Below are 27,795 nucleotides of genomic sequence, written 5' to 3'. Positions count from 1 at the left end.
CGTACAAGTGTTTTATTAAAAAAAAAAAAAAAAAAAAAAAAAGTACTAGTTATTAAATCTTATTGAATTATTATGAGATGGTGACAATGCCACCGAAATTCTTTTTTTTTTTTTAAATCAAGTAAAGCAATCTTTATTGCTTAATTATCTTAATCGCTTGATTTTCTTGCGTAAAATTACACACAATGACACCAACATTTTCAGGCCTTTTATTTAGCATACATGTCACTGAAATAATGACTTGAAATATCTCATATCACACATATTACTGCTTTGCAGTATAATAATCACATCAGCAGCAACGCTACCATGACTATTTACAAAAGTCATCCACACATAATGAGGTCAACATAAAGGCTATAATGATGAGTTCTTCTTTGCCTCCTCTTGAGGACTTGCTGGATCTGGTGCCATGCTTTCACTGTAATAATGAACATTCATTCATGTTATTATTTTAAATCAAAGTACGCGTCTTACCTCTCTGAATCCTTGTCTGCCTGTAAAAGAAGATTCAAACACATCATCTTAATAAGCATTACTTCATGATTGCATTCTTTCATTTGTTAGTCAAAGATCAATACTTGTTTTTTACATCGCATTTTACCTTTGGTTTCTGTACTGAAATGCCACTGATCTTCCTCGGCACTCCGAGGGTCTCGAAGGAATGACTCCGCACTCTGATGGCCCTCTACGAAAACAAAATATGATTGCATGTGAAATCGAACGGAATGAAAAAAATTTCAAGCTGACCTTAAAGTTCTCTATGAATCCCCCGCTGCTTTCAGATGCCCCTCTGACACTCTCAGCAGTGGGGAGAGAGGATAACGAATCTCCCAGCATGCAGTGCGAACGGGTGGAGAGTTCTGCCAGCAGACTCTCCAGAAGTGATGAACGAGTGCGCAGCTTTATATCGATTTTTTTTTTTTTTAAAGGAAAGAATAGAAAATGTGAGGTAACCAAATTAACAATATTTCCAATCAAGAGGCGTGATAAGCATATACCTCCAGCCTGCTGAACTGCTCAGCTTTATAGCAGGAAATCTCTGCATTGATGAGTTTGGTCAGGAGGAATTCTCTCAGTAGGGAGTGCTTAGGACAAAGCAGAGATATGCTTGACTTGTTAACAGTTCATTACCACAGTGATTATTCTATAAAGGAGAGTATAATTGGCATGCTCTCAAAATACAGTAAAAATTAAGAATTAGGTTTTAATAAAGGTTTTTTTTAATAGGGTCTCACATCTGTAAAGATTGGAGGATCTGGAAGGATGGGACCAAATAGAGGAACATCCTCTCTGGCTGTTACAGATATCTGTGAAAAGGAGGAAGTACGATAAATACGTTTACTGGCCACGACAATTTCTTAATCTAATATACAGTTTAAAACCAAATGCATCAGCAGTTCTCACGCTTTTCACACTAAGTACCACCTCAAAAATGCATACAGTAGCACCACAAGTACCAGCACAAGGAGCAATGTCATATTAAGTGCTCATAAAAGTTATTTGTTTTTTGAAGTTTTTCTTTAAAAATTTTTTTTTTTTTTTTAATGCACTTCAAAAAGCACTCATTTAACTCATCGGCTGTCATTGATGGTGCTAGACATTCAATCCATTTGTACTAGGATGTGCGAATGAAGAATTTTTTATTATTATTATTAACGTAAGATTATTACTAAAAATAGTCACTTGGCCGATAAATAGTTAGAATGGCACTTTATTAAATCAAATGTTTTAGAGGCAAATGTATGGAACCTAGTAGTTAATAAATACAACAGAAGTGTACTTAAAGTACAAATGTGTCGATTACCGGTTTCAGGGTATACCATGGTATGAAAACGTCACAGTTTCAAAATCACACAAATTTTACGTCATACCGTCCATAAGGTATTAGCTACTTTTTATGTCCCAAAAATGCAAGGAGAAATCCCTCGCTTGCAGCTGCAAGGCTCAAACCTCCCTCACCGGTTGTTGTGCGGTGTCAGTGAGTCAGCTGTGCTACAGGATGGCTAGAGGAGGTGAAAGTCCTGAACTTTTTCCCCCATCGAAGAAAACAAAATCACTGGTAAGGGAATACTTCTGCTACAGAAAAGTTGCAGATGGCCGCGGCTTAGAGGAGGAGGGCCAACCGACATGTAAGACATGTTTGCAAAGGAGGTGATACCTCCAATATGATTTTGCATTTATACAAAATTAAAGGTTAGTAAACACCGTCATGAACGTTTCCCACCAGCAATGAGAGTTAACCCCAGTGTGTTTAGTGTGTCTAGCGGTGGTAAAATGTTTTTTTTTTCTCTCTGGCAACTCTCTGTTGAGAAAGAGAGTGTGTGTATTATGTAAAAATGATACGAGTCATACACACGTGCTTTTTATGGAAAGTTATTTAATTATTTTTTTATTTGATGGTAATAATGTTGAGATGTGGCTGTGTGTTTAGGCTCACCTAAATGACTGATCTTTTTATTTTGAATATTTCAGTTATTTTTTTTATTTTTTTAATCTGTTTTAATTTAACATTATACTTATGCTCCAATTTGCTAATATGTTTTGAAAAATAAAAATTCTGTTCAATGGAAAAAAAAGTTTTGTTTTGTTTTCTAACCCAGATATCTCAAAGTTACACATTTTAGAGCTGTAATTGCAATACCATGTTACCGTGAAACAGTGATATTTTGGCTTGAGGTTATCATATCGTCAAAATTTTATAATCTCAGAATCTCTCAAGCATTTATAATTTTACTGTACTTGGGACATCAAAAACAAATTGTCGTTGTTAAAAAGAATGTTTCTAGACATAACCAAGCTTCATCTAAATTTTGATTTTATTTCATGGTTTTTTTTAAGGTTTTAATTGGTTTTCTTTCATGTTATATCCCTCATTACATGCATTGAATAAAATAATTGCCCAATTAAACATACCGTAGCTTTTAACAAATAATTCTTGTGTATAGATTGTAATGAGCATGTGTATTAAATGAATTTTGCACTGGCTATATTTGGCTCTGCTTTACACCCACCTGATATGCAGTTTGGCCAGTATCGTCGGTCTTCCCACTCTGAACCCTCCGGACCACAATAAAGCAGTGCAGGAAGTGTGACTTAATGACATCAGCAAGGAAAGGAGTTGAACCCTCCTGGTAAACCAGCGCCACAATATCATTACCAATGTGTCTCTTTCTTTGCAGCTATGGAAAAAGAAGGAAACATTTTGCAGTGTTTAAAAAAATAATACTTATTACTTTACTATTTCCCACTATTTGACTGAAACAATACTCTTAACAGCACTGTGGTGGAGAGTAGTAGCTAACCTGCTGGGGATCACCCTCTGTGAATGGCAATTTAGTCGCTACATGGAACATGACTTCTCTGCCGTGAAAGGAAGTGAAGATGGCCTCACTTCCTGTCTGGCCGTGACACACATCAAGACCTCCTCTGAACCTAAGAAAAGGGAAATCAAATGAGATGTTGCACTGTGAGTTACCTCTAACCAATCTAACCAAAGAAAGGATATTAGATTACCCAGTGAAGCCATGAAGTTGAACCGTGTCTCCCAAGATAGAGAGAAACTCAGTAAACTCAGCACTTTCCTCGTCGTTACCGAGTATGTCCTCCTCAGTAAACTGGGAAAAGATTTCAGGATTTTTGCAGTACAAGGATATGGAAGGTCCCATTGGTTTTCCTCGAGTCACCACATACTAAATACACCCCTGATTCTGATATACTGTATTTTTCAGACTATATGTTGCACCGGAGTAGTCCCTGACAAAAGTCTTGTCGCTTATCCATTTTGTAGAAACAATTGCTAATAATCTGACTTTAAATTATTCAATTGGTTTCAGAAATGGCTCATATGAAAGCTAAGACCCTCCCAAATGATGTTGAATGTACAAAAATATATTTGCTTCACTGAAAATGATTTATCATTAAATGAAGACATAAAGGTCAAATTTTGGCAAGACAAAAGTTTTGTCGCTTACAGAAAGTAGTGTGAAAATTGAACAAAACTTGTACCTTAAATACAAAAATATGTTACATGTTACATGGTGCTGTGAGATCCAAATTTAATAATTTGTATAACTTTCATGGGTCTCTGCAAGGATTCATACAATTTATTGATGAACTCATCAGGAACGTCAAAGAAAGCAGTCTTGCATGCCTCCCAGAGTTCATCAAAATTCTTGGGTTTCGTCTTCCATGCTTCCCATTTCATCCGACCCAAGACATGCTCAATGATGTTCATGTCTGGTGACTTGGCTGGCCAGTCCTGGAGGATCTTGATCATCTTTGCCTTGAGGAACTTTGAGGTAGAGATTGAAGTATGCGATGGAGCACCATCCTGCTGCAGAATTTGTCCCTTTTTATGGTTAGGAATGTAAGAGGCAGCTAAGCACCACTAAATTCGCTTATGTTACAGTATGTAACATATTTTTGTATTTGAAGAACATTTTTTGTTCAATTTTCCCGCTACTTTCTGTAGGCGACAAAACTTTTGTCTTGCCAAAATTGTACACTTATATGTTCATTAAATGATAAATGTTTTTTCAGTGAAACATATTTTTGTACATTCGACATCTTTTGGGAGGGTCTTAGCTTTCATATGAGCCATTTCTGAAACCAATTGAATAATTAAAAGTCAGGTTATTAGAAATTGTTTCTACAAAATGGATAAGCGACAAGACTTTTGTCAGGGACTGTACAAGTCACACGAGCCAATAAATGCACAATGAAGAGGAAAATAATTTAATTAAATCGGACTAGCCGATATACAGTGAGGAACATTTTTATTTGAACACTCTACGATTTTGCAAGTTCTCCCCCTTAGAAATGATGGGCGGGTTTGAAATTTTCATGGTAGATGCTTGTCCACTGTAAGAGACAATCTAAAGAAAAAAAATCCAGAAATCACAGTGTATGAGTTTTTTAAACAATTTGTTTGCATTATATTGCTGCATGGGGGTGGTAGCATGTGCTTTGGGGGGGGGGGGGGGGGGGGGGGGGGTTCTGCACATGGGACTGGACGACTGCACTGTATGACGGAGAAGATGACCAGGACCATGTATTGTAAGATTTTGGGGAATACCCTCCTTCCCTCAGTTAGAGCATTGAAAATGGGTCATGACTGGGTCTTCCAATATGACAATGGCCTGAAGCAGACAGCCAGAATTACCAAGGAGTGTCTTCGTAAAAAGCATATCAAGGTTCTGGAGGGGCTTCAAACCCAAACCCAATAGAAAGTTTTTGGAGGAAGCTCAAACTCCGTGTTTCTCAGTGACAGCCCAGATAACAGATTGATCAAGAGAAGATCTGTGTGGAGCAGTGGTGCAAAATCCCAACTGCAGTCTGTGCAAATCTGGTGAAAAGTTACAGGAAACGTTTGACCTCTGTAATTGTAATCAAAGGCTATTGTACCAAATATTGACATTGATTTTCTCTCACATTCCTACCATGAAAATTTCAAACCCGCCCATTATTTCCAAGTGGCAGAACTTGCAAAATCGAAGGGTGTTCAAATACTTATTTTCCTCACTGTAGTAAGACATTCTTGGTTGGGAATTTCATGTTATCAGAGACCAAGATGAAAACTATACATTATAGTAAAAAAAATATAATGGAGTACATGCTAAGTGTGTCTGTTCATGTAATGTACAACAGATATTCAGATTACTATAGCTTAAACAACACAACATAGCAACTTGTTTACTAAACTGTCACTCCAAATCAATACCAACCCCTAGTATAAATGGTTGCTTTTTATGGAAATGGCAAATTTCTTAGACTTCTGAAAATAGAAAAAAATAATGTTCAAACACATGATAAATGTGTTGTCTTTCTCTTTAAAGCCTTCCGTGGCTGTCAGTGTGAAAAAACATAAACGTCGCACCTGAATATATACTGTATAGTCCAGAAAATATGGTACAGATACTCACCAACAATAGACACCAGAACTGCCTAGTTCTTATGTTTGGAAAACTTGCAGGGAAAAAATAAACAACATTTTTGCTCCTACCTGATTCTCCTTTTGGTATAATACGCCAAACTTGAAATTGGAAGACATTCTATGTTCATCAAATGCACTTATTAGTCCCGGGGCCTTAAAAATGATAGAAGATATACAGTAACAGTGGAATCAAAATTAAGTTATGTCTTTCTGGTCATTAAGAATTACCTTGAGGTAGGTGACTGCTTCAAATTTTGACACAGTCACTCTGTCACACAGCATCTAGAAAAAAATAAGGTTATTATTTTTCACTTGCCTGAAGCCAAGTTCTGCACCAGCTCAATCTATCCGAACATGAGGCCAGAATAACATTTAAAGGGGCCGATGTATTTTTCCTTTTCAACCGTGTTTGCACTATTACCTTTGCTAGTTCTACAGCAGACGGAATGCCGGAAAAAAGCGACAGAGAGAAAACGCCATGTCGTGTGTACTCTTTCATTCTGTGAAACAAGACATAACAAGTCTGGAAAAATAACATAGGCTCACATTTAGTGCTTCTATTGGTAAGTATCCCCAGGAGTCTGCAATACTGCACTGTGATTGTGGAATTTACCGCAGATTTCGATGTGCTCGGAAAACAAAACAGACCGCGAAATACAGAGCGAGGTGCCGAACATTAAATTTTACCTGTATTTTACATCACGGCAACTAGAATAAATAGCATCCATCACACACAGGGAAAAAAACTGCATTTAATTGCCTGATTTACTGGTTACATGTTTTTCCAGTCGTCAGAATTTTTATAAAACAGGTGGATTGTTCTCTGTGGAATCAATACATTTTTGCTGAAGATTCCTGGGTGGACTATTTGGTGAATTAAAATCTCTCAGATGTAAAATATTATCATTTACCTTAGTATGACTCGCATCCTATTATCTTCTTCCTCCAAACACACAGATAGAACTAATGGGCCTAATGTTGGATCCACTGCTGTGAATGAATGGTGATACTGGCAGGTAGGGAAACATGACAAACCTCAGATTATTTTCTTTTTTTAAAAACAGAAAAAAGGAAATGAAATGAAATTGCTTCCATCTATCAATCCATTTTTTCTATTTACAGTATTTATCCCAATTCAAATTTGACTGGTTGCATAAAACCACAAATAAGTTCATCTTGTATATAAACTAGGAATTCACAGAACAGCTGCCTGAGACATTGCTGTTGGTTGAACTCTGTAAAAGATGTAAAAACATAGCAATGAATAAAATACAACAAAAATAATAATAATAATTGAAAAATGAAATTGCTTCCATCTATCTATCTATCCATTTTTTTCTATATACAGTATTTATCCCAATTCAAATTTGACTAGTTACTTAAAACCGCAAATACAAATGTAAAATATAATATATATATTTGCTATAAAGGCCCAAGAGGATTTGCGGAAAGAAGATGGTCTGGTGTAGTAATAGAAATACATATTTAAATTTGTCTTTATTTAAAATATCTGTTTAAAAAAAGATTTTTAACAGTTGTTTTTCTTTTGTTTTAATTTTAAAAGTCTAAAATTAAGAAGTAATATTAAATAAATAAGGGACTACAGTACTAAGAAACGATAAGTTAAGCTAAGATAAGATGGCCCTCTTAAGGAAATCCTAACAATGATGTGGCCCGCGACAAAAATGAGTCTGATACTCCTTAGTTAAGGGCAGAAAAAAATATATATACTCCTTTTATTGTTGTCACCCATGAAATGTATTGAATGAAACATTATAATGGACTTGAGAACATCATTTTACTTTCATAAAACGAACAAAAATAAACAGTTACTTTGAATGATCGTTCTGGAATAGGAAGCAAACTGACCCGTGAGCGAAAGAAGTCATGGTAGATTTTGGCTTCGCCATCCCTTTCCATGAGTTCGTTGCTGTCTGCTCTAAAGCTGTAATGGGAGGAGGTGGGACTGATGTCTGCAAGCCTATGCAAAGGAGGATCTATCCAGTAGCGCCCTAGCTTTGAAGGGAGGATGATTGGCAGCTCTCCACCTATGGTCAAAAACTGAGACTAAAATAGACGGTTATGAGGGCCTGTGTTACTTGATTATGGAAACACAGCAGTAGAAACTTGTTTTTTTTGTTTGTTTTTTAACCAACCTTAAGAGGCAGGGGGAATTCACATCGTTGCTCATCAAGTCTGCTGCCCTGATGAACATTAGAGACATTGATCACAAAAACAGCCTTTAACTAGAAGGTGTCGGACCGAAGGCCTGGCGGCAAGATCCGGCCTGCCACATTATCTTGTATGGACCGAGAAATTAAATCTTGTGGATCTTATGTTTCTTCATAGACTTCATAATTATATTGACGGGACAGATTTGCTTTTGACCAAGAATTGAGACTGTTTTACGTCCATATCTATATAAAATTCAGGGATTTAAGCATTTAGTCACAAGAATTTTCAAAGTAAAAAGCTCTTTGTTGTAAGGCTGCCGCCACAGTGGCTTAAAGACTAGCAGCACATTCAACATATTTACATAAAATAAATGCTAACTGCCCGTTTTTTTGCTCTTTTAACAAAGAATCGAGGCCGCTTTACGTCCATAAGTATAAAGAATTCAGGGATTTACGCATTTATTCACAAGAATTTTCAACGTAAAAAGCTCTTTGTGGTGATAAGGCAGCGCCAAAGTGGCTTGAAGACTAGCAGCACATTCAGGCATATTTACGGTACGTAAAATAAATGTTAACCGCCGTTTTTTTTTGTTTTTGTTTTGCTTTTAACCAAGAATCGAGACTGTTTTACGTCCATATCTATAAAGAATTCAGGGATTTAAGCATGTATTCACAACAATTTTCAATGTAAAAAGCTCTTTGTCTGTGTTTCCACTCGTTCAGCTTTGACGGAGATAGGCCCCCTATTAATCGGCCCCGCGCCCCGTCAATATATTATGAAGTCCATGGTTTCTTGTTACAATAAAATCAAAATGTATTTGACGTCTAGCACCGTCAGTGGCAGCCAATTAGTTAAATGAGGGCCCTATAAAGGGTTACGAGGCACAAAAAAGAGAATTTGGAGAACTTTTAGGTCAATGTTGCCTCAAAGGCTACGTTCCTACTACAAGTCTTAATGCACGAATCCGATTTTTTTGTCATATCTGTTCTTTTTGGGGGGGGCCCATTCAGACTGCCTTTTTGCATTGAGACCATTCAAGTATTACGCATGCGCACTAATTCGGAGTCCGACAAGCGCTGAGCAAGACGACCCGCATGCGCAGAAGCATCAAAACAAATGAGCACACATGCTGGCTGTCATCCGTCATTCCAGGGATATCATATTTTGCTTTTTAAAAAGAGGACACAAATAACAGACATAAATAATCCCAGTTTAGGCTTATATTCAAAGTATATGGATCGATAGCATGCACGCACTGTCGGTGCATGTCACACACACATACGCGCAGGTTGCCCCGACTATCGGCTGTGTAAGCAATGTTGAAATATTGCTTATATGGAGCAGACAGAAAACCGATCATTCTCAGGCTTATCCTCAAACAATTTTTATTTTTTTTTATGACTGTTGTCAAGTCCGACCCTCCCTAAAAAGCCGTGTTCAAGGCAAGCTAGGCGCTAATAACGCAGAGCTGCACCGCTACCGTGGCGTCTCTCTCGCTTTTTGATGACGTAATTGCTGCATGAATTCCGATTTGAGAGACTGGACAGTACAGACCGCCGCGACAGTCTGGAAAAATGTGGCCCAGATCGGATTTTAACCACATACGAATGTGACCCAGATCGGATTTGAAAGAAATGGTCCAGTTCTATGCGACTTGTCACGTTCAGACCGTCAAGTTAATGCCTCACTCGAGTCGGAAAAACACGAAAAAATTGGATTCGTGCATTAAGACCTCTAGTATGAACGTAGCCTAATTGATTCAACTATTGAAATAGTTTTCAATTCATATGCTAATTCATTAGTTGTCGATAAATCAATTAATTGGTGGAAAGCCCAGTTGGCAGATATAATGACAAACTATTTCCTTCAAACATGCAAGAATTGCTGCTGTGTCCTCGACATTTGTTTGTTTTCTGTTCAGCTTAGTTGTCGCAGTTTTATTTTGACATAGGTGGGTGTGGCGAGTAAATAATGCGTCACTGGCGCAGACTACAACGTCACAGCAGTCCGTATTGGGCGCAGTACCCATGCGTGAACACGACTGCCTGGCGAAGGATAGTTCCTATAACTACAGGAGAATCCTATAGTTATAGGAACTAAGTACTCAGGCTCCTACAGTCTGAAAGCGACTGTTGACACCTTTGCTTCAACATGTACTCAAATTCACAGTAACTTACCTGCAATTTTTCAATTATTTCAAACAGCTCTGTGTCTTTCTGGCTGATGCTGGCAGACAGGCCTGGTTTGGTGTCATTGACAAGGCAGTCCAAGATGTCCATTGTGTTGTTGTCCGCAGGTTCCGTTCTGCAGCAACAGGTGCATTTACGCAAGCAAATTGAACATTCAGCTCTTCAAAGTCTTTTTGTCGTAAAGTCAGGTCAAAAGTGCTTCAATAAATGAAGGAATAAAGCCTCACCCTGTCTCATCCCCGGATATGTCCACACTGTAAACAAGAAAGTAAGAATAGTTTACACAGTTAAAGTATTGAACGCAGTTGGAAAGAGTGTTAATTTGTCAGTCAAACACAATTTTGAAACTGTCTGTTGACTCACCTTCCATACGCACCGAAAGTAAAACTTCTCCTTCTTGGAAAGAACGTGTCTTCTCCCTTTTCTTCCTCCATGGCGAGACTGTTTGTACTGTACTTGCAAGTTTGCGGTATACAGTCAATCAGGGCTGGCAAAGGCTGAATTAATTCACTCAATAATTCTGTCACTCCTCCTCCATGACCCCCTGCCTCCCACTCATTTAAAGCTTCCTTTCCTCTCCTTTGGCGCTGCTGTCACTCATGCAGGATAAACCCCTCGTGCACAGTCACATGCAGGTGCAAGCAACAACACCACAGCACATACAACTGGATACACGCCAAAAAGGGCTAAACACTTGCCGGTTTCTCTGAGCTTCAAGACCTACTTGTGAATAAATAAAGAAATGACACATGAGACATATTCAGCCGGACCTGTTACCCTTTGAGAGTCACTAAAGACCATCAATTATTGACAGCACACAGTGAGGGTGAGGAGATAGACAGCAGGGGAGGGTGAAGCCTAAGAGCAGAGGTGCAGTAAGCAGACAGTGGAAAGAAATTACAATATTGAGCACACCTACAATAAAGTACAATGTAGCACAACGTCACACGCTTGCTAACTGCCGCACGTTTCATTACGAGGCAAATTGAATGTTTGCATATACCATATGAATTCAGTTTTACGCTTATTTTCACACATAATCAGGCGGTGAGAGATGTTTGAACTGTGTAGAAATAGGTTGCTTGTTTTTGTTGGTACTACAACTGAAGTTTGTCCACTTTTAGCTCTCACATTAGCACATCTTAGGAAAGTTGGAAGTATCTGAAATAACTATTTGGGTTAAATAGGGGGAAGTAGAAGAAAGTCACACAAAAATTAACACAAGTTGGTCTACAAGGCTTTCTGTTTCAAGCTCATGGTTTTCCTGCAACATGGCGGTCAAATGAGGTTCATGTGTCTAATACTAATTTTAAATTGCGACATAAACAATTAAATAGACATTTTTACGGATGGAACGGGAAATGTCTGTTTCACACATTCAAATACTAAACAAATAGGAAAACCAATATATCGGAAAAAGTATTTAATGTAAGTTAGTAAAGGCCCACTACAACTTTTAACCACAGGATAAACCTGTTCTCATTCACGTTATATAACACATGTAGTTAACTGAAAGGTTTGCTAGCCAATGATTGATATTATTAACTATAACTTCAACAGGAACGACGTATTTAATGTGAAATACTTTGATTGAAAATTAGCTGTTTGTTTCTTCAATATCCCGCCATTATATCAAATTTCAGGAGACGTCAGGAAAACAACAAAAGTTTGATTGGCAGTCAATTGTGTCATTCTAGATTCACGTTCTGTCATTGGTCCAAATCATTTTTAGCTCCACCCACCCATCAAATTGCACCCTTGTAGTATCTCGGAAGTTGGACGGTCGAGCTGAGGTGGTCGTTTACATCCGTTAAAATACAGATAAACGACGACGAATTTCCGCAACCCCCTTACAAATTTGCTGCTTCGGTGCATCACCGGAAGAACCGCTGAAGGTAGGAGAAACTTGGCTTGCTTTGGTCCTGGAGTTCACTAGCTTAGCTTAGCCATCAGCTCTCAACGTGTGTCGGTTTCTTCCTAAACGCATCTGCTGCTAATTGTTATTGTTTACTTCTATAAATCATAATTTTCAACGGCTGTCGCTTGTTATTTTTTTCTGTATGTGTTTTGTAATACCGAGCATATTCAAGGTATTTCGTTGTAAGTTGTGATATTGCAAGTTTTAACCGAAAGCATGGTTCATCGAAAGAGAGTCTTTCTTTGTCACCCCCTTCTCCAACTAATACTGTACATGACAATGCGTTTGTTATAGCATAATGTTGGAGTGTGGCATGCTGGAGAGGGACAGACGAACTCTGCGGAAGCGATCTGCTGCTTTGGTTAAGCAGCTGGTGGTGGATGAGTTACTGGTGCAATTTCTGCTGGAGGACAACATCCTCACGGACAGCATGGCTGAAGGCATTCTGGTATGTTTGTTTTCATTTAGCGTGGACCGAAAAATTAATGCTGCACTCAATAAAACTTTTCACAATGTACTCTACTGCTGCAATATTGTAAGCTAGTGAGTTCCAATTCACGTGCAAAATTGGTCGACAGATAACCTGTACAATATTTGCTACATAATGTAATTGTGTTGCTCACATTGTACTCAGCAGCTAAGACGCCCCTTTGATGTCCACAGTAAGTTTAAATCCGCTTTTCTTTTTTGTAATCACTGGTCATATTCTGGTATAGCATCACAAATGATCACCTGGGGAGTTAATGCTTTAGGTGTATCACAAGGTGACACCACAAGTGTTGTTTGACATTGGAGGCATTTTTTTCCTCACCACAAATTTGGTTAAACTTTGTGCTGTATGAAGTGTATTGTTCTTTAAAGGGACAGACAACAAGTATAAATGACCTTCATGTGAATGGTGGTTGCTCAAAGTACAGGAAATCCCCCAAAACGGGAACTTTTAACAATCCAATAAAACCAAGAGTGATGTAGAGAAATATTTTATTCATAATAATTGAAACCGGCTTAAAACATGCTATTTAAGAAATTGTTATGGAATTTTCATTTTTTAAAAAAGTCCTTTGAATGGTGTCCTCCTGAACGAATGCATTCTTAAAATCAAATGTTGAGATTCCTCATTGACTGCTGCAACATCTCAACTGAGATACTTTGAATTTCATCCTGAATTCACAACGATTATTAAAATTGCAGAGTATTTACTTGCACAAGGTCTTGCAGTGCTGCCACTTGCTCATTTCCACAACAGAAAGTTTTTTTTGTAATGGTATGTTTTAAGGTTTCGCTTACTCTGAATAAATATTTTTCTTCCATCATTCTTGGTTTTTTTTTATTGGCGTGCTAACGTTTTTTTGGGTCACCCTGTATTTACATGTACATGCGAATGGTGACTTTCTTAGCCCTTGGAAAATTGATAAAATAATGTGGTTTTTTATGTGACATATGTAATACCCATGCACGTACACATTGTTTTTCTCCACGATTACGCATCAGAATAGTGAAATTTGTGTTTTTACAAATTACATTAAATACAAAATAAAACAACAGAGCTAAAAACGAACATTAAGTGCAGAGAAAATGTAACTCTCCATACGCTAAATCAACCATTTTTAACATTGGCGTCTCTTAAAACTTGACGGCAAATATCCTTGACTGCAAGCATAATGAGTTATCTCCAATCGTGAAAGGTTTCTTGGCTTTAGACACACTGTTCGCCACGAGGTATGATTGCTCTCGGTGCATTCGCTTTTGTTGCCTTGTTTGCTAGCTTATAGCCACATATTATGCTGAATGGACTTGTTTGTAGGCTCCTCTTCTGGTTTAGCAGGTGGCTTTTTCCCCGTAAAAAGTTGTCCAAAGATGTCGCCGCCCGCAGTACACATCAGGCAGCAGCTAACTTCACTGTTTACATTGACTGACGCTGGGCTGCAAACACCCCAACCACTAGAGGGCGACGTACACACATCTATACTCACATTAGTATTGCTGTCTCAAGAGTCACTTGCCAGATTGCGGTCGTTAACAAATTATTCATTTTTTTGTCTGCGGCCTGGTAGCAAATGCGCAACGGACCGGTACTGGTCACCGGCCCGGTTGTTGGGGATCACAAATCTATATGATATATAGAGTATGTGATATTGCCCATGTTTACCTTTTCACTAAATCTCCATATCCCAGTATTTTCTATTGCTAGAAAAATACTTAATTTTTCAGTCTTTGCCATCACTAATGAAATCATGACTCATTTCAAAAGATTTTTGCTTTGCTTTTCACCATGTGTGAGACAGTAATGACTACTTCCTGTACCCAAAAGAACAAAATTCCTTGCAAATGGAGAATATATAAAGGGATTATCCTGAAAGGGACTTTACATCATCAGATATTCATTCATCTTTCAACCCGCTTATCCTCACAAGGATCGGGGGGTTGCTGGAGCCTATCCCAGCCAACTATGGGCAGTAGACGGGGTACACCCTGAATCGGTTGCCAGCCAATCGCAGGGTACAAGGAACGACCAGGTATATTCTTTGTAAATGTGTTAGCCCAAAGTGAGCAATTGTGATGAAAATAATAATAAAATGAATGAATAAAACGAACAAAATTAATTCATTTGGAGCTTTGAATGTGTTTATGTGGCCTTGCATCACAGGGTTACTGCCAAAAAATGTCATTTTCAAAGGGTTGTTACTAGTAACATGTAAGTAGGGCTGCAGCTATCGATTATTTTAGTCGATGAAGCGATGAACTAGTTCGAATATTCGAGTATTCGTATAAGGAACATAAAAAACTAAAATACCTGAGCTGAGCCTCAAACGGTATATAAAAAATAATAATAAATAAATAAATAAATGAGGATCTAAGTACAATTGGTTAACTTGCATAGCAAAAGTCCACTAGCTTAAAAGCTAATGGTTTTTATTTTTTTAAACAATGCTCTTAAAAATGGTTCAAACACATATTTCCACAAAAAACGGCTAAATATAACTATAAATTAGGAATGCATTAAAAAAACATTAGCTCAAACAAAAACTTAGCTTATGTTGGTTCTAACAGAGAGCAGCTGGATTCAGCCATGTAAAATGAGTTATGTCATATTTGCTGTTGCCACCAGATGGCAGTGTCTCCACCCAAATTAAGAAAAACTAAATGCAAACACTTTCAAAACAAACCATTGCAACGCTACTTTGATGAAACGAATACTCGAAACAGCAAAATTTAATTAGAATCTTTTTTTCCAATCAAATTAGTAGAGTCAATCGATTAATCGTCTCAGCACTACATGTAAGTGACCAATGTTTGAGCAGCTTTGCAAGCTATTAACAACGCTTTAGATAACTCTAAATTCACATAAAATTAATTTGGCTCCTTCCCTTTCATCTGCGTTCTGAACTATAACCACGTCGTATCATTGAAGTTTAATCACACGTCACATAATATGCAAACTAAACACTATGATGTCACGAATTGTACACTCTCTGAACCCTTTGCCTTGCTACTAAAGACTGTAGCAGGTGGTAACAGATGTGCTTGTTTGACAAAATCCCATCTTTTGTTAGTCCCTTTTTTCATTTGCCACATTTCTGGTGGCCAAATTTCTTAGGCTGAGCAAACGTCCCATAAGCGAAGCTGGCGTCTGCTGTTTCTCCTTCCCAAGCGAGGTCCTCGAGCCTTCAGCAGCTTCTGCTCAGCACTGAGAGAAACCGAGCAGCGGCACCTGTGCGAGCTGCTCTCACAGTCGCAGGACACTCAAGTGAGTGAGCGTTTAATAAGGCAATCAGTCACACACTCACGCGCTAATTGTTACGCCTTTTATGGACATAATTTTCAGCTTGAGGAGGAGTCTGAAGGACGGACAGCTCGGCAGATAATGCAGACATCAGAGAGGAGGAGAGAAGTGAGCCACCTCACCTTCACAATTGCTACTCCTATGAATGATTAAGTAGCCTGCACCTTAGATATACTGTACATGCACAGAGTACCGAATAGTCTTTTGTACTGTTTTGATGGTATATTTATACCCTACTGTTGTGGTTAAATAAAAAAAGACAGCGTGGTCTTTGAAGGCATCACTCAAAACTGAATATAGTAAAAACATGTTTATTTTCTATTCTTTCCATCAAAATTCAACAAGATGAAAGCAAAGCACTAAAAATGGCGCAGATGACCGATCATTTTTCACTAACACATTTAGCATTTACACTACTGGTGTCAAATTCAAGGCCCGGGGTCCAGATCTGGTCCGCCATGTTATTTTGTGTGGCCCGCATAAGTAAATCATGTGCATCGAACTGATGTTTTTCACTTAAATGAAATTTTAATCAAATTAATATAAAATACGATATTTACGCCACCCTTTTTAATATTTAATAAATAACTATTTTAAAAATGAAAAAAAGAATGTTAATTTCTTTCAGATTTTTTAATATACTAGTATACAAAAGCTATTTACTGTTTTTTCCTTCTCATTTTTTGTATAAAAAGACATAGAAATAAGATACTACTCATTTGCTTATTGGTTAGTGGCTGATTAGGTGATTACGATAATCGCGGCAGCCCTAGTTGGCTGACACAATGGCCCTTCGAAGGAGACTAACTATGATGTGGCCTCCGACAAAGATGTGTTCGACACTTCTGATGTACACAATCATGAAATCATGTTTAATAAAACGTTATACTCTACGATAATTGGGTCTACCTAGCCAGTAGACCTGAATAAAACAAACTGAAATGACATCACATATTGAAAAAGGAATATGTATGCCTTGACTTGTATCCTTTTACATGAAATTACTGTATCTATATTGCAGATGTATAATGACTCCTCTCGACCACTTTCCACGGAAGAAGAAATTGCAGCCAAACGAGCAAGGACACATGGTGAGATATCGCCTAAGTGTCACTTGTGTCAGTATTTGTCTGTTTCCATGGATATGCAGTATGATAAAAAGGAGTCCATCCATTGTCCAGACTCAGGAGATGGGTAATCAAATATACTTGGAATTCACGGGGTATTTTTCTCAGTGAGTTGATTGTTTTTATATCAAATTACCGAGGAGAGTGCACCCACCACACCTTGTGAGTGACTCATGCACAGACTTGTAGTACAGTTTGTCATCAACTGCGGGTTTGACGTAATCTGCTCACCGTGCACATTAGACATACCTGTTTTACAATTCTTTTCTTCTTAAGTGATGTTGTGACAAGAGGGAAAGAATAACTTTTGGTTTGTGTGACAGTTTGAAGTTTTTGTTTATTTTCAGAGTCTATGGAGTACAGCCTGGATGCAGACAGTCCAATCGCCTCTCCCATTCTTCCTTGCACACATGACCTCTACCTCTCTCAATGCCTAAAGGTAATAACTTAGACAAATGAAGTATCATTATGCAGTAAATATTAGAGACAAGTTGCTTAATGAGGAAAAAGCTATTTATAGTGCATGGAAGCATATTTGTTAACTTTCGTCAAAATGGACTTTGTTTTCTACTTTAAGACCGTACAAGCATGTGTTTTCTCTCAATCTGTAAATAAAGTGGCATTGAAGCTATAACTAAATGATGAAAGACAGGTATATTGTATCCATTGGCAATCCTAGATAAGAATGCAGACATTGTTATATGAAAGGAAAAACTTAAAGCAACACTAGGTAACTTTTCAACCGTAATAAAATATTTTCATAACATTTGTGATATGTCAACAAACAACTTTTTTTTTTAAATTTTATTTTTTAAAATTTATTTCCTTTTCAGGCGTGGACAGGCAACAATCCAAACGTACAGCATTCATTTATGTTTACATTCAATTAAACCCAAAAAGAAAAAGGGCTGACGGGAGAACCTGAAGCTTATTAGATCCCATTCCCAGTATACCATAGGACGCAAATGATCAAATAACAATTTTGACATTTCAAATTGTGTTGAATGAATTGAACTTGTTGAATGACACCTCGTTTTATATCATGAGAGTATCTGTATCGCTTTTAACGGCACTAATTCACTTTGAGGAGGGTGGAAGGAATCCTACCACACAAAAAAAAAAAAAAAAAACTACAAATGTGCTGACTTCTTAGCCACACTAAGCCACACATTTGCTAACCGTCTTATGCTATCGTTTAGCCACAACTGGATTCATTACCTTATTACTATTAATCCTTCACACAGCCGCTGGAAACTGAAATTATGTTTAATCCATCTGCAGGCGACCGGGAGATTGATTTTTGATTGATTGATGATTTTACGACACCGTGCGGGTGTGCGCTGGTCCTCATGGGAAACGCAGCGCCAGTCCTCATGGGCAACGCAGTCTTCCTTTAGGCCAGTACTTCTCAAATAGTGGGGCGCGCCCCCCTAGGGGGGCACAGAGCGATGCCAGGGGTGGCGCATGTGACCTCGGGGAACATGCTTTTTTTTTTTTTTTTTTTTTTTTTTTTTAATCGTACTAGAATAAAGTGTACTTGCACATCCACTCAGTGGGTGGCAGTGGCGCGCTCATTTTCAGAGTGCACGCAGTATTTTTGAACTACGTAGTAAGTAAGAGGACAGACAAGAGATATGAAGAGCTGTGCGCCGTTTTCCGGCCGGACTCACGCAGCGATCCACAGTCTTCTCCGGTTCTCAGGTGTCCGCCCGAGAAGTGCCATTTTAGGCTTGGGATCGTCACGACGACCCCCCTCACCTACGGATCTTCCTTGGCCGCAGAGAATGCGCTTTTTTCGGGCCGTTTGCCTTTTGGCTTTGACTTTTAATACAGTGGGAGATGAGGAAAGACCACTGTTTACTGTGTCTAAAAATGATTATAGCGGACAGCCGGAAACCAAATCAAGTATGACGCCACTTAAAGACATTAGACCTCAATCTCATTGATAAGCCGCTTGATTGTTTTTCAGCGAAAACGTGCCGAATATTGCCAACAGTCGTCCCGCTTTGTCAGTGTTATATCAGTAAACCGGTGAGCACTGTTAGCATGCTCAGTGCAAAATAGTCCCACAACACTGCAAAGGACTAAGGAGGTGATACTGTGAGCAGCGAAAATAAAAACTGTCCTTCCGTCCAAAGACACTATTTTTTTCCGTCTTCTATTCAGTTTTGTTTTTTCAGTCATTTTTTTTGGCAATTGTCCTCCTGAGTTAATGTTTCTAATCAATTTGAATTAGTTATTGTTTACTGATTTTATTACATTTTTTCAGTAACCAATGGTCAAAAATGTACCTTGAGTGTATTTTTAGTTTGGATGTGACTTTTTTTTTTAAATTCAGGCAACAAAACAATATTAATAAAGTTTACTTTATTATAAGTTGATCTATGTTACTTTTTTCTTTAATAGAAAAAAAAGGACAATGTTAGGCAGAGGCGTACTTATAATAGTCATATTATAGACAAATGATACTATTTACAGTGGCGGCAGAGAGTTTGGGCGGGGCCGCGAAACATTTAAGTCCTCTTTGGGGGGGGCGTAACAGAAAATAATTGAGAAGCACTGCTTTAGGCAAAACACTACCGCTTTTGTCCATCGGCTTGGCTAAAATCAAGCGCAAGTGAAAAGTTACCAAGTGTTGCTTTAAGGGAACCTTAATGCAATAGTTTAGTTTTGGTTTATTAGCATGCTATGTTAAGAATTAAATAGTTCAATAATCAGAATGGACAATAAATGAATAATTTCTAAAGTGTTGCCTTCTAGTCATTCATTTTGGCATAATAACAGCGGTATGTATAACATTTCGGCAAACTATAATTGCGAATTGAGCAAGTTTCCATTTAAGGCTGTTTTTCAAAAAAGCCTAATAAAAAACGTGAAGTCTCATTCCGCAATATTTCCCTAAGGAAGGATACACTCACAAAACCTATTGCGTGTGGAGATTAAGTGACCGACTGGATATGTCACGGCCTTTGGCATTAAATCAGAAAAGTGTTTCCATTGCGCTCTAGTGATATCTTTTTATATCGAAACCTCCGAAAAATCAATTCATGAAAGTGTAAAAACTTTTTTTTGGTGAAGTTTTTTTTTTTTTTTGTTAAATTCTATTAGTTTTTCTTTGCAAAATTTCAGTTTTGCGAATTATGTGAATTACTGTCGGTAGTGGAAACACAGCTAATGATGTTTTTGGTGTTTATGATATTTGATCCCCACCTGTGTGGTTGAGGTTTATTGACATGGAGGGCTTTTTTCAAGTTCATCTTTGACATGTCATCTCTTCAGACGGCACAAGGGGGAACCAATTCCCCATTCAAATGCCAGTTATTTTCATGATACCATATTGGAATGCATTAAAGTAGCCACTCATAATCTCTAGTAATATATTATGTGAATGTTTATTTTAGATTTTGAAACTCATAGTAATGGTTTTTCTCTGCTTTGCAGTCCTATACAATGACTTCTTCCCCACGTGGTTTTGCCCTGGTCATCAGCAATGTGAAGTTTGACCCACACGCCGCGCCTGACCTCGACATCAGGAACGGAGGCGAGGTAGATGAAAAGGTGCTCAGGAAACTTTTCACAGACCTAGACTACGTGGTGACGGACCACAGGAACCTGACAGCCGAGGTGACGCCATCTTGCCCAGCTGCTCTTCTCCTTTACCGCGGCCTCAAATGAACTTCTGGCTTCTCTGCATCATTCCAGCAAATGAGAAGTTGCATCGACACCTTCCGCAGGCGTCCAGAACACAGGAATGTGGACAGCAGCGTGGTTTGTCTGCTCTCACACGGCGTGGATGGAGCCGTGTACGGCACAGATGGCCAACTCCTGCAGGTGTGCGACCATCTTGTTCATCACAAAAACATTACATTGACATCTAATCTAACATCCGCACTTTCTTTTTCCCTATTCAGCTGGAGTCAGTGTTTGAGGCTTTCGATAATGTGCGCTGCCCCCTGCTACAGAACAAACCAAAGATGTTTTTTGTGCAGGCCTGCAGAGGAGGTAAGAAAATTAAATTCATACTGTTGATACACCAGTGTGATAGTTTCACATTCAGAATTTTCATCTGGATTCAGACAAAAAATGTAAGATCCTGATAATCACAACAAAATACAACAAGCTGAGCCTGATTAATGAGATTTCCTACATTAATATTCTGTATCAGTTTAGTCTGACATTTGGGTTAACATTGCAGCTTCTGGCTATGCATACACATTTGAAATTTGTTTGTGTAAATCACTTCTTAAAACACACTCCTGCTCCTTGCTGATCCCCAACCATGCATAACGACTTACCAGCTTTCTGTTTTATTTAAGACATACATCAATCTTTTATTGTTTTAATCATAATGTTAGATTGATTTATACCCGATGTTTTTCTTTTTTTGTTTTTTTGTTTTTTAATGAATTTGACTGCGCTTTAGTAATTCTTCTTATTTTTATTATGATCTACAAGTCAACCCAATTTGTTTTAGGGTTCAAGAAAGAAAAAAAGTTTTTAAGACTGTTAAAAAAAAAAAAACTTTTTATAAGTGATAGTGACTTAAGATTTTAAGTAGTCTTAATTTAAATTCTTACGTTCTCAGGAGTAACTTAGTCTAAGTATTTCTGATTTCCACTTTTTATGTTTCCTCAAAAACCCTCTCCGGCTAAACCAAACTACAATTTCAGTATCAAGTTAACAGTTCAAAACAGTAAATAAAATACTCAAGTCCCCATTCTGTATCAGCAGCTTTAAACTACATTCAATTAATTTAATGTTGTGAGTCAACCGTTAAAGTTGTTAAAATTGCTCCCGTTATTCCATAATTTCCCTTCTGTCTACTTTCGACATGTGAAAGTTTAAAACTGTTTCATCACTCAAAGAGTGATTCAAGTCAAGATTTTGCCGATTTAGGAGTATTTAAGATAAATAGTTAATTACGTTCGCTACAACAGAGCCTTTCAAAGAAGTCTACTGCTTTAAGATGGCGGCTGTTTACGAACGCCAGCTAGTCTGTCATTTCACATCTAGTTCTCTATACATGTTCTAATGCCGCCGTCGTCTGTCATTTCGCATCTAGTTCTATATACCGTATTGGCCCGAATATAAGACGTCCCTGATTATAAGACGACCCCCTCGTTTTCAAGACTCAAGTTTGAAAAAAGACTTTTTGAACACCAAATTTTTATGCAGAAAATAATTACAGTACATCTGAAACATGATTATAACAATCTATTTGAGAGAAAAAACATGTTATTTTGCCTGATTCAAATCTTAATATCTGAACATTTAAATATGTAAACTAAAGTGCAATCACATTTGTAAATGAATGGCTTCTGGTTTTTGAAATATAATAAACCAATCTATTGTGATAAAACAACAAAATTGCAATAACTGCATTAACCATCAAAGTGAAGTCTAACTGTAACTGTAGTCTTGAAACAAATCTGAATAAGGAAAAACATTGCAATAAAATAATGCAAACTGTTTAAACTTGAGAGTGGCGGAGATCTGTCATGACAGAACATCGCTTCAATGATATCTGGCGCCATCTAGCGTCGTGAATAGGTATAATGTCTAGACCGTGATTATAAGACGACCCCCACTTTTTCAGTCTTATTTCAATGCAAAAAACACAGTCTTATATTCGGGCCAATACGGTATATGTGATATCTACCGTAGCGTTATGTGGCCGCATGTTTTGTAGCAACTAGCAACTTGGCGTTGTTTGTAGCGGCTGTTGGCCGCAGTCAGGAATTATTGTTTTTTTATCTAGCGGCATGAGTTGAACATGATATCTACTCTCGGTCCGTTCCTCATTATGTCCCGAAGACCGCGCTGACTATGTTTTAGTTCCGCTTTACCTAGTATAATTAAATAATCGGAATTTGGTTGTTTGTGAATTGTTCTCGAATCTTCCACGGCCGAATCGCGAATAATCTAAGAATCGGAAACTACGCACGCCTCTAGTTTTGAGAATAAACTATTTCTGTCAATTTCATATTGTAATCCTGATAAACTTAGTTGAATTAACTTGCATGAGCAGGTTTGTTATTTCTAGCATAGTGGATCAATCCCCATCCAGACGAGTTTTAGGAGAAGATGAATTATTGGTGTTTGTATTGTATTAGGGTTAGAAATATTTACCAACACTTTGAGCAAAGTATGGTTGAGGGCACGATAGTTCAGCAATGATAGCAGACATTTGAGTCAAAATGTCTCTAAGCTGGTTGAATGGAAGACGAATAGCGAAAAACCATGGTGAGCAATTAGTGGACCTCAACCTTTAGTTTTATTATGTCACTAATTAATATCTGCTACAAAGCTAATAACACCATGCACAAAATCCACAGACCCCTTTGGAGCGACTCCAATTATTCCACTACTTTCCTTTTAACAGATTTAATCCAAAACCACAGGTGTGCTATCCAAATGCCACTCTGTGCGGTCATCCACTTCTTCTGAAGTCAGAAATTGAAATTAGTTTCTTTGACAGGGTAATATTCTTAATGGTTACATAGTTATATTGTTGTCTTACAGTGGAGATGGACTGCGGAGTGGAGCAGGTGGATGGGCCAGGTAGGATCAGCTCACCCAGCTGTGAACAGCGGGATGCTGGGCGAGAAGGTCCCGGGGACGCCGGTGCCAGACAGGGAGGACGCCAAGAACTGGCCAGGATTAAGCTGCCCCAGCGGTCTGACATGATCTGTGGCTTTGCCTCTCTCAAAGGTCAGAGAATTTGTAAGTTTATCCCTTTTTAAAATTCTTTTATGGTATTAGTGAACTAAATTTAGCCCTGGGCTCTTCTTTCTAGCATATGGCAACTTCACGGCGTGCGGCACATTCCTTGAATTAGTTATCATTCATTTAGTGAACCATTCATTAAAAATGCAATGCAGCCATAAGTTTGATTCTGTTAAATTAGACAAATATTGAGGGGAAATAGTTTGTATCGAATCTGGCGCTACACGGCAAACTGCTTTTTGATGTTAAGTTAATTGAGTTGAATTCATAACCTTCATTTCGCGCTTGTGAATCAAATTCCAAAGAGAAAAATTGTCACAATCTATTAGCCTATTTCCTACGGTAAAATCTAGTTGCAAATACAAACTTAGGGCAGCTCAACCAGCATCCTGGAATGCACTGTCGGGCCTTAGAGGTTCCTCTGGGCCTGTTCATCTCACTCGTGTTGACACCTTCCTGTAAACATCTTTCGCAACATTACAGCGTGAAAACTGTTATTTATCTCCGCTAGGATTCTCTTGACAATATTTGATACATCTCTCTCTATTTACAATTGGATCGCGTCACTAACAAAAAAAAATAAAGAAAGAAACAAGTGCAAACAGTCACACTGTGTTTATTTGCGACCTTGTCGTGGGTGCGGTGTCCTTGAGTATCGTCTAATTGTTTTTTTTGTTTTTTCTGCGTTATTAAGCTGCTCTTGTTTGCGATGCTTTTAAAGGCACGGCAGCCATGCGCAACACCAAGCGAGGATCCTGGTTTATCCAGGAGCTCGACTCGGCCTTCCGCCGCCATGCCAGAGACACACACGTGGCAGATATCCTAGTGCAGGTGAGTGCACGTTACATCTTAGGTGAGCGATCTGTTTTCAAGGATTACAAATTATCGCAGGCAAAACTCTGCTAAACAGACCATGACTACACCAGTGCTGCCGCAATTATTCGACTGTCAAATTGACGATAATTTTAATGATTTGACTATTTTGTCGATTAGTCTTTTGAGACATCGTTGACCTAAAAATTGTCCAAATCCTTTTTTTAAGGCTCATTGACTGCGATTGACGACAGTAAACATCAACTTTTATTTACCATCAGCTGCAGTAAATGAGTTAAAAATGGCATTTTATGTTATTACATTTGTGTGGTGTCTATTGGTGTCAGTGCCGCAATTGTGTAAATGCTTAATATTCACTTTTCTTCATTTTTGTTTATTTTTCTAATTAAACAAAAATGCAAAAAGCAAAATTTCCATTTCATTTGTGTTTTTTTAACGAAAGAAAAGAAAAATCTCATTTTTAAATTGATCAATTCTAAAAATAGTTTACCAAAAAGAAAAATTAAATAAACCTAATTTCAGTCTGTATTTTTTAATTAAAAAAATTAACAAAAAATAACAAAATAAAGTAAGAGTGAAAGATAAGTATCTTTAGAAACACTCAAAATTAAATATTTGTAAACAACTTTTGCACTGCAAAACAATAAGAGTATGTAACAATGAACTAGGGCTGCAGCTATCGATTATTTTCGTAGTCGATTAATCGATAAACCGTTCGAATAATCGAGTAATCGGATAAGGAACATGAAAAATTAAATTACCTAAGCTAAGCCTCAAGCGGTATAAAAAAATGAGGATCTATGTACAACAAAACAACAATTCGCAAACTTACATAGCAAAAGTCTGCGAGTTTAAATGCTATAAAATGCATTTTTCACAGTGCTCTTAACAAATGGTACAGAAACATATTCCCACAAAAAATAGGCTTAAAAAAACCAATAAACTAAATAACGAATGCAGAAAAAAAACATTATCTCAAACAAAAACGTAGCTTATGGCAGTCTTAACAGGGAGCACCTGGATTCAGCCATGTGAAATGAGGCAGACTAGAAGGCGGTGAATCCACTCAAATCAATAAAACTAAATGCAAACACATTCAAAATAAACTATTACAATGCCACTTAAATTAAACGAATACTCGAAGTAGCAAAATTTAATTCAAATCTTTTTCTCTAATCGAATACTCGAATTTAATCGATTAATCGTTGCAGCACTACAATGATCTAGAGAAGCACTTTAAAAGAGCAGACTTCCACTTAAGTAGCCAATTGAAAGCCACATTTAGTATAGTGGGCACTCACTTTTAAGTATGAAAAATTCTTTTATTACCAAATGTGAGTTCAATAGGCTAATCTGTTATCAAGTTTTTGTAAAATTAGTTTTCCGGCTCTCGACCTCATGACCCCAAAATGTAATCACCACTTCTGTTTCATCTTACAAACATCCTGCAAGTTTGATAGTAATCCCTTCATTCGTTCTTGTGTTATCGTGAACACAAACAGACATACAGAACCGAATGCATAACCCCTGGCAGTATGTGAGCAGATTAGCTGACTAATCGCAAAAATAATTGGTGATTAGTCATTTATCCAAATCATTTGTGGCAGCCCTACTATGCTTCCCATCCACGGTTCTCCACTTTTCTTCCCGCAGATCAACGGGCGGATCAAAGAGCGTGAGGGTTACGCCCCTGGCACACCTTACCATCGCTGCAAAGAGATGTCCGAGTTCACCAGCTCGCTATGCAAAGATCTCTTCCTTTTCCCAAAATATCAGCCCCACTCATAATGCACTTCCACACTCACCATTCCTACCAGTGTGTTCACACGTTCCCTCATTCCAAGCGTATTACTGCCACACACTCCAGCATTCCAAAGCTGACACACACACACACACGCTGGCATCCAAACATTTATTCATTCACATTTTCTATGTTAATACTGCCTCAGCAAAACTCCATACGCACTCAGAAGTCGAAGGGGAGCTTATGCTAATCGACATGTACAACATCCTGGTGTACAATTCATCAGTGTGTGGAGCGTGTTAATCCCTCGCATGAGTATAATTGTAAAATGTATTTTTTACACAGATCTATTTTTGTTTCTTTTTGTACGGAGTTCATTGTTCAGGATTTTGTGAAATAATGCCTGCGTTTTAATGTGTTTGTTCAGCTGTACCGTCAAGCTGTCATGATGCAGTGCAGTAAGAGGCAGGGGGCGGCATTGAGCAGTCAGGTTAGTGCAGCAAGTTTTTCCCTCCAAAATAGGAAGCACTTCAGCATTCCAAAATGTGTTCTCTACTCTGATGACAGTGTCACTTTTAGTCAGTTTAATCCCTCTGACATGCCTTGAATTGCAAGATGATGTTTCTGTGTTTTTGTAAATATTTAGTTTTAAAACGTAAATGTCAGGGGAATGTGTGGTGCTACTCGTTGGGCCTTACACCTACAGTGTGAACTTTGATCTTTACGCTCACTCTGACACTTAATCACGCGCTTCTCTGAGGGGGGTGCTACGAATTTAGTGACACGTCCACTCAACCCTCTGTTTGCTTTTTCGTTTTTTTCATTGTATGACGTATAGTGACAAATGTTCATCTCAAGTCTTCCTGGAAGTTTTGAAAGAAAATATGCAAGTTGAAGTATGATAATAATTATTTTAAGTTTATTGATCCCCACCCTCGATTCAAGCATACAGCATTTCTCATTGCTGCTATTGATGTTTCCTAGAAAACCCAAAAGGGCAACATGTGTTTGGTTACAGTGTTGTGGAGGAAGATAGTATATGTTGGAACTGAAGCAGTATTGATTGGTGACAGGAGATGCTTTTAAAGGGGTGCGTTCATCTGTTGAGCCCTCTTGAGTATTTGTTTTAATGATAGGAAAGGAATGGTGAAGAGGTGACCGCACAGAGAGGATGTCGAGGTGATTTGCTGCCAGTCTTGTGTGGGAGGGGGGGGGGGTTGTTATTCCTGTCATCACCAACGACTGCCAAATCTTCCTAACAATAAACAAGCTGATGTTTGTTAAAAAATGTTTTGTTTTTTTTAAACGGCACTCGTTCTACTTGGTGTGTGAGTTCCACTACGTGTAATAATAAAGCTATAGT

General features: G+C 38.0%; 2 protein-coding genes across 4 annotated transcripts; one reads left to right on the top strand and one right to left on the bottom strand.

The window, feature by feature from the left end:
- Window positions 1–235: 235 nt before the first annotated feature.
- On the bottom strand, window positions 236–12,277 carry rap1gapl (RAP1 GTPase activating protein-like). The gene is made up of 19 exons (XM_057833326.1): window positions 12,154–12,277; window positions 10,663–11,019; window positions 10,527–10,553; window positions 10,288–10,414; window positions 8,092–8,139; window positions 7,805–8,002; window positions 6,847–6,944; window positions 6,357–6,435; window positions 6,164–6,217; window positions 6,005–6,088; window positions 3,517–3,617; window positions 3,306–3,435; window positions 3,015–3,182; window positions 1,239–1,310; window positions 1,002–1,088; window positions 751–903; window positions 605–688; window positions 478–497; window positions 236–421 (listed from the first exon to the last, which is right to left on the bottom strand). The coding sequence occupies exons 2-19, from the start codon at window positions 10,731–10,733 to the stop codon at window positions 358–360; spliced, it is 1,665 nt and encodes a 554-aa protein (XP_057689309.1). The 5' UTR covers window positions 10,734–11,019; window positions 12,154–12,277; the 3' UTR covers window positions 236–357.
- casp2 (caspase 2, apoptosis-related cysteine peptidase) lies at window positions 12,047–27,795 on the top strand. Of its 3 annotated transcripts, XM_057833330.1 has the most exons (12): window positions 12,047–12,194; window positions 12,512–12,665; window positions 15,816–15,965; window positions 16,044–16,109; window positions 17,023–17,092; window positions 17,476–17,567; window positions 20,570–20,752; window positions 20,831–20,959; window positions 21,040–21,130; window positions 23,651–23,851; window positions 24,549–24,685; window positions 26,342–27,795. In XM_057833330.1, exons 2-12 carry the CDS (start codon window positions 12,516–12,518, stop codon window positions 26,474–26,476), a joined length of 1,404 nt encoding a protein of 467 aa, XP_057689313.1. In that variant the 5' UTR covers window positions 12,047–12,194; window positions 12,512–12,515; the 3' UTR covers window positions 26,477–27,795. The 3 variants fall into 3 exon arrangements, with proteins under 3 accessions (XP_057689313.1, XP_057689312.1, XP_057689310.1); XM_057833329.1 differs by having other exon boundaries at window positions 15,816–16,109; window positions 23,651–23,839; window positions 24,576–24,685; XM_057833327.1 differs by having other exon boundaries at window positions 15,816–16,109; window positions 24,576–24,685.

This window comes from Corythoichthys intestinalis, chromosome 4 (assembly GCF_030265065.1).
Source record: "Corythoichthys intestinalis isolate RoL2023-P3 chromosome 4, ASM3026506v1, whole genome shotgun sequence".
Classification (NCBI taxonomy): Eukaryota; Metazoa; Chordata; class Actinopteri; order Syngnathiformes; family Syngnathidae; genus Corythoichthys; species Corythoichthys intestinalis.
The sequence above is the reverse complement of the archived record's forward strand: the minus strand, read 5'-3'. Positions and strand labels throughout refer to the sequence as shown.

Bases quoted from the DNA above. Each gene is read 5' to 3' on its own strand.
- rap1gapl (XM_057833326.1), bottom strand. From the start codon at position 10,733: ATGGAGGAAGAAAAGGGAGAAGACACGTTCTTTCCAAGAAGGAGAAGT. The intron at 6,945-7,804 runs GTCAGTTTGCTT...CCTACCTGCCAG, and splicing joins ATGACTTCTTTCGCTCACGG to TATCACCATTCATTCACAGC. The intron at 6,089-6,163 runs GTAATTCTTAAT...ATCATTTTTAAG, and splicing joins AAGCAGTCACCTACCTCAAG to GCCCCGGGACTAATAAGTGC.
- casp2 (XM_057833327.1), top strand. From the start codon at position 12,516: ATGTTGGAGTGTGGCATGCTGGAGAGGGACAGACGAACTCTGCGGAAG. The intron at 12,666-15,815 runs GTATGTTTGTTT...CAAATTTCTTAG, and splicing joins GCATGGCTGAAGGCATTCTG to GCTGAGCAAACGTCCCATAA. The intron at 23,852-24,575 runs GTAAGTTTATCC...ATGCTTTTAAAG, and splicing joins TCTCAAAGGTCAGAGAATTT to GCACGGCAGCCATGCGCAAC.